Source organism: Camelus dromedarius, unplaced genomic scaffold, assembly GCF_036321535.1.
Source record: "Camelus dromedarius isolate mCamDro1 unplaced genomic scaffold, mCamDro1.pat HAP1_SCAFFOLD_67, whole genome shotgun sequence".
Classification (NCBI taxonomy): Eukaryota; Metazoa; Chordata; class Mammalia; order Artiodactyla; family Camelidae; genus Camelus; species Camelus dromedarius.
In genome coordinates, this window is record NW_026989832.1 from 1 (window position 1) to 6,933 (window position 6,933).

General features: G+C 46.3%; 1 protein-coding gene across 1 annotated transcript; it reads left to right on the forward strand.

Annotated features, from left to right (window-relative positions):
• The first annotated feature begins 8 nt into the window (after nt 1-8).
• Nucleotides 9-4,104, forward strand: LOC135320889 (cryptic protein-like). The gene is made up of 4 exons (XM_064484027.1): nt 9-738; nt 1,528-1,717; nt 1,921-2,030; nt 2,304-4,104. Coding segments are annotated over exons 1-4 (366 nt in total). The 5' UTR covers nt 9-674; the 3' UTR covers nt 2,306-4,104.
• The last annotated feature ends 2,829 nt before the right edge of the window (nt 4,105-6,933 follow it).

Here is a 6,933-nt window from a genome sequence, read left to right on the forward strand (position 1 = left end):
CATGCACCGAAAAGCAGACTTAAACGCAGCAAAGAGGGGAATGTCATAAAAACAAATTCTTGTACCTGGGGATTAAATTTCCTGTTTGGGTAACAGATGTGAATTTAGAAAGTGAAATGTCAGGAAACTTGGATCAAGGTGAAAATGATGCATTCTGGAAAAAGATGACATGGACAGAGTTGCACGTGGAATGGAAGGGTCTGAATGACACGGTTAGACTAGCTGTGAAAGAGGAAAACCAGCAATGTATTTAAGTTAATATATAATTTCATAAATGTTATTTGAAAATCAATATATGTACATATATAAACGTACTAAATATTTTAAGTAGAAAGTTGACTGTTTCACTTATATTCTCAAAAGTCTTTATAGCTTTAACAAAAAACTTCCCTTGGACTTCTCATCTTTGAAATGGGTGACGCCTCCGTGTCTGCAGCGCGGCCCCTCGGGCGCAGGGCAGCTTCCGGGGAGCAGCTCTGTCTGGCCTCCGGCCTCCACCCGCGTGCACCCCGCACCCGCGTGTGTGAGGAGTGCGGCTGCGCTGCGTGCGGGAAGGCAGTTGTGTCGCAGCTCGGCCCGGCGGGACGAGGTCGCAGCTTGGAAGCGTGTTTTTGTGCCTTAGGTAGGCGGGCTCCTCCAAGTCACCAGTTCCGGCTGTGATGCTCTGAGTTACGATGCGTCTGAACACATGCCGTCCAGGGACTTGCTGTGACTCGGAGAGCGTGCTTATGGGGGAAGGTGAGTGCCTGTGACCTGTGTTGTTCGCGTGTTGTTTTCCAGGAGTGTGTGTGACAGAGTCAAGCTCGCCCTTGAAAGTGGAATATGTTCCATGTGGCATGACACTGAGTTTTACCCTTGGGTCCGTGATGTGGTGTCAGCTGGGAGCAGCGCTTTGAAGAGAAGACAGACCCTGGGAAGGGAGACCATAGCAAGGAAAGGAAGCCGACACAGTGCTGGGGTCCTGCGGGAACCTCACTCCTGGGCGGCTCTTGAAAGTCACCTGTAGTCGAGTTAGAGTTTGAAGAAGCAGGTCCAAACTGGGGCAGAAATGTTTCTCCGTGGCTTTTTCCCTTGAACTTTGAGGAACGTGGATGCCTTAGAACCGTGTCCCCCTAAGTGTTCCCCAGTTTTAGTCCCCAAGGTCCTCATCCCGCCATTTTGCAAAGAAGCCGGGTAGGGGTCTGAAGAGCTGGGCCTGTTGTTCTGTAAGTGAGGACCAGCCCCGTGCAGGGCCCCGAGCTAACTCTGCCACCTGGCCTGGCCCTGCTGACTGTCCTGTCACGTGTGTGTGGGTGCAGGAGCCTGTGTGCACGTGTGCAGGAGGTGTGAGCGTGTGTGCAGGAGGTGTGTGTTCTGTGTGCCGCTTGGCATTCCAGCACCCTGAGGTCCGAGTTCTGTCTGCCGCCTCCCAGATTCCGAGGCTGCAGCACTTAAGTTCTCTGGTCTCAGTTTCTCACCTAAATTAACAATCAGGGTTTACCTGAGCAAACACACTTAGCAGGAAACTAATTTTATTGCCTCCCCCAGGCGATCTCCCTCGGCCCTCCTCGGATATGTCAAACGGAGAGGGCCGCGCGGAGCTGACGCCCAGGCGACCCCACAGGTGCGCCCCCGCGGCCGCGCCGCTGCAGGACCGGGGTCACCTGCGTGCTGGGCAGCCTTGCGTGTGCCCCGCCCACGTCACAGGTCCCTACTGCCAGCAGGACCAGAGGCACAGGTAGGCGTGGGGTTGAGCTGGCTGGAGCGGGGGGGTGGGGTGGGGGGGTGGGGTGTGTGTGTGCAGTGGGCGGGACCAGCAGTGGGCTGGGGGCGGGGTGAGGGGGGAAGTGCAAGGGGCGGGGCCTGGGTGAGGGGCGGGGTGCTGGGGCGGGGCCGGGGCGGAGCTCCGGCCTCTCTAACGCCAGGCCTTGGCCTCCTCAGCGAATGCGGAGACCTGGTGTCCGGATCCTGGACCTTCTGCGGCTGCCGCCCCTGCAGGCGCGTCTTTGAGGCCCTGCACTGCCTCCCCAGCCAGACACCCGGCCGCTGCTGTAAGCGGATCCGCCTCCTGGGCTCACAGTCCACACACGCATGCAGTTGTTCCTTTATAATACAGATCCATAGAAATCTGCCTGTGCCAGGAGACACAAGAATGAGCAATCTGGGTCAGTTCATCCCTAGGGAAAGTCACATTCGCTGTGAATCACAGTTATTTTTTTTTAATATCAGTATTACCATTAAAAAATTTATTCCTAAATTTCCCACATCTCAATTACTGGGTTTCAACGTGATGTCCAAACTGTGTCCTTATGTGTCCTTTACAGAGAGCAGAATTTGGGCCACGCACAAGCTGGTAAGCAGAGCCACCCCAGGCAGACAGGTTCCCTAAAATAATCTCTCTGTCGGATTTCTCTGCACTACATCAACACCATGTTCTCAACTGTGACATGCGAAGGGCACCCTGCGGCAGGACGGGAACAGGCCTGGATGGCCAGGCGCTGCCCTTCAAGGCCACCGCGTCCGTGCCCCCTGGGAAGGAAGGTGCCTTGTACCCACGGCTCAGGCCTGCCACGTAAATAGATAAAAGCCAGCGGGGTGTGGAGAACATGCGGGGTGAACACTCATTTTGTGAAGATTCTCAGCAGTTTCCAACTCAATGCAAATGTCTCCCTTGTGAAACTGAGTAAGGAATATGGATTTCCTAGGTCCGAACACAGCCGCTCTGCTGAGACGGCGTCTGGGGCAGAGCCCAGGGGCACAGGTGAAGGAGGCACAGAGCTTGCACCCCTCGTCCTTGCTCCGGCCCCTATTCAGTAAGCGCTGGCCGGGGCAGCGGGGAGGGGCACAGCTGACGGCAGCACAGCCCTTCAGCCCCCTTTGTTAGCCCTGGGCCTTGGGGAGCCCCTCCTCCAGCTCTCCTGTTCCTCCCTGCACTGCAGTCAGCTCTGGGCAAATCCCACAATCTAAGGCACACTTAATAGTAGCAGAAGCCTCCAGTCCCACTTCGCATCCCCTCGTGCACTGTCCCGACCGCAGTGGAGGGCAGCTCTTGTGGGGTGGAGCCCTTCAAGCCACCTTCCTGCCCCCACCGTTTCGGGGGGATGCCCTGGGTGGGCCATGAATGGAGGACACAGTTCATGAATGTTCAGCTTTAAAGCCACCTTCCCACCCCTCCTTCCCTCTTCTGCCCCCTTGGGGAGGATTAGCAGTCTAGGGACGCTCTTAATGCGGATGCAGCCCTTCAGCCCCACTTCAGACCCCCTTGTGCACTGTCCTGACTGCAGGAGAAGGGCGGCCTTGTCAGGTGGAGCCCTGCAGCCCCGCTTCCTTCTCCCCCTTCTTCTCAGCCAGCTCTGCCTGGTGCCAGCAGTGCCTGTAGGGGCGAGTGTGATTATAGTGCAATGTCCTCTTCCTCCCGCCCTCTCCTACTGGGCTCTCCATTTGCTGGTCCTGCTCACTGGCTGCTCCTTCCATCCCCCAGAGAAAGGAGGACATGAATTATGAAATAGGCATTGGAATTGCAGGTGGTAGCTGTGTAGCCCTGCGGGTGAAGTCATTTCCCGCTCATCACTGGGGCTCCCAGCATCGGAATGGGGAAGGGGCTAGCTGGGATCATTTCCAGTCTCCTAAGCAATGCCAGCTTGGGTTCAGAAGCAGGAGAGCAAGGGCTGGGGATATCTGCTCACAATTTCACATCCTTGGAAACATCCAAGACTGGGACTGCTGTCTGCCAAGGACAGTGACAGTGACTCCAAAAATATGGCTTCTGCTTATAAAAGTTGAACAAAATAGTGCAGGCATCTTTCAGAGTAATTTGTCATTTGCGGAAGGGTGGTAATGCTTTGTATTCTTTGACCCATTGATCCTGCTTCAGTGTGGGTGGCGACGGTGGTGGCTGTGCTGACAGCGGTCATGATGATGTGAGGATGACACTGATCGTGATACCTGTCTGTTAGCTCTCAGTATATTTCAGGCACTTGATACACTTAATCCCATTCAATTCTCCTAACAAGCCTATGAAATAGGCATTATACCTTTTACATTTGAGGAAACTGAAGTTTAGAGTGGTTAACTCCTACAGCTAGTAAACAGGATGATTCTTTTTTTTCCCTTAAGAGGTAATCACCAGAGGTTAGTTATTAATTTAGAAACACTATGATATTTAAATATTATTACATTTAAATTATTTAAAGATATTTTAGGTTAATATACTGTAGCATATTGATATAAACATTGACACAATGATAATTCATATATAATTAATGTTAGTCTGTGAATAAAACTGCTACCATTCACAGAGTACATAAGCACATCCCTGAACTATGTCAAACACTTGTTTTTTAAATTGAGATATAATTGCCGTATAACATTATATTGGCTTTAGGTACACAGCACAATGATTTGTATATACTGAGAAATGATCATTACAGCGAGTCTAGCTAACATTCATCACCACATGTAGCCATACTTTTTTTTCCTGTGATGAGAACTTTTAAGATCTAATCTCTTAGAAACTTTCAAATATGCAGTACAGTATTATTATCTATAGTCACCGTGCTGCACATTACATCCCCAGGACTTATTTATTTTATAAATGGAAGTTCGTACCTTTTGACCCCTCCACCCATTTCACTCCCTGCCTGACCTTTGGCAACCACTAGGCTGTTCTCTGTATCTATAAGTTTGGTTTCTTTCTTTCTTTTCTTTTCTTTTTTAGATTCCACAGAAAAGTGAGATCAGATGGTATTTGTCTTTTTTGTCTGACTTATTTTGCTTAACAGATGCTTTCAGGGTCCACCTATGTTGTTGCAAATGGCAAGATTTTCTTTTTTTTTAAATGTCTGAACAATATTTTATTATACATCTCACCTTTTCTTTATCAATAATATATATTGCACATATATCTCACACTTCTTTAATCTATTCATCCATCAGGAGATATTTAGGTGCTTCTATGTCTTGGCTATTGTAATAATGTGCAATGAGCACGTATCTTTTCAAGTTAGTGTGTTCATTGCTTTCAGATAAATACCCAAAAATGGAATTGCTGGATCATATGGTAGTTCTATTTTTAATATTTTGAGGAACCTCCATACTGGTTTCCATAGTGGCTGCACGAATGTACATTCCCACCAAAAGTGCACAAGGGCTTGGTGTCTGAATCTTAACCCCTTTACCATTCTGTACTCGTTCTGCAATTACCAGTCTAAAATGAAGAAGTTTTTTTTTTTTAGTGTTTTTTTAACACTAAAATGTTATTATGAATATAATCAGAACTTTTATTGGCAAAATCACTTTTTTTTATTGAATTTTTCTCTGAGCCACTGAGTAATTTGCCCCAAATACGTCTTTTTTAAACTGAATGAAAGAATCTTTAAATTCTATAGTGCTTACATTTTTCAAAAGTTTCACACACATGATTTCATATAATACCATAATAATCTGTTTATTTACCCCTATCTCTTATTGCCCCTCCCCCTTCCCTCTCCCCACTGGTAACCACAAGTTTGTTCTCTGTATCTGTGAGTCTGCTTCTTTATTGTTTTATTCTCTAGTTTTTTGTATTTTTTAGATTCCACATATTAGTGATATCATACAGAATTTGTTTTTGTCTGGCTCATTTCACTTAGCATAATACCCTCTAAGTCCATCCATGTCAGTTTCCCTGGAGCCCCCCCCACTCTCCTCTTCTCTCAACTGTGACCAAGGTCCCTACATCCACCTCCTTAACACCTCTCTTCCTTCTCCTTCCTCTATTCCCATTTCTACTGTTTCAATGTAAGTCATCTTTTTTCCAGGTTTACTGTAATAGTCTTTTAACATCTGTGGTAGGCAGAATTTTAAAGATATCTCCCTAGACCTCTGGAATGGGAGAAAATATTTGCAAATGATGCAACTAACAAAGGTGTAATTTCCAAATATATAGAAACAGCTCATACAACTTAATGACAAAAAATAAAATAAAATAAACAACCCAATCCAAAAATGAGCAGAGGACCTAAACAAGCAATTCTCCAATGAAGACATACAAATGGCCAATAGACACATGAAAAATGCTCAATATCTCTAATTATCACAGAAATGCAGATCAAAACTACAATGAGATGTCACCTCACACCAGTCAGAATGGCCATCATTAAAAAGTCCACAAATGATAAATGCTGGAGAGGGCTGTGGAGAAAAGGGAACTTCCCCCTACACTGCTGGTGGGAACGTAGTTTGGTGCAGCCATTGTGGAAATCAGTATGGTGATTCCTCAAAAAATGAAAAATAGACTTACTATGTGAACCAACAATCCCACTCCTGTGCCTATATCCAGAAGGAACCTGAATTCAAAGAGAAACATGCACCCCAACGTTCACAGCAGCACTATGTACAATAGCCAACAAATGGAAGCAACCTAAACATCCATTGAGAGATGGCTGGATTAAGACAATGTGATATATTTATGCTATAGAATACCACTCAGTGACTTAAAAAATAATAAAATGCCATTTACAGCAACACAGATGGACCTGGAGATCATCAGTCTAAGTGAAATAAGCCAGAGAGAGAAAGAAAAATGCCATATGGTATCACTTAATGTGGAAGCTAAAAAACAAGAAAAAAAAAAAAAAAAACCAAAAAGGACACTAATGAACTCATCCACAAAACAGAAACAGACTCACAGACATAGTAAACAATCTTATGTTTACCAGGGGAAAGAGGGTGGGAGGGGATAAATTTGGGAGTTTGAGATTTACAAATGTTAGCCACTATATATAAAAACAGATAAAAAATTTCTTTTGTGTAGCACAGGGACCTATATTCAATGTCTTGTAATAACCTTTAATGAAATGAATATATGCATATATATGCATGCCTGGGACATTTGCTGTACACCAGAAATTGACACATTGTAACTGACTATACTTCAATAAAAATAAAAAAAAGTAAATAAAGATATCCCCCTGG

Excerpts from the sequence above, each read along its gene's own strand:
- LOC135320889 (XM_064484027.1), top strand. The coding sequence starts at position 675 with ATGCGTCTGAACACATGCCGTCCAGGGACTTGCTGTGACTCGGAGAGC. Across the intron at positions 739-1,527 it reads GAGCGTGCTTATGGGGGAAG|GCGATCTCCCTCGGCCCTCC; the intron begins GTGAGTGCCTGT and ends TGCCTCCCCCAG. Across the intron at positions 1,718-1,920 it reads CAGCAGGACCAGAGGCACAG|CGAATGCGGAGACCTGGTGT; the intron begins GTAGGCGTGGGG and ends TGGCCTCCTCAG.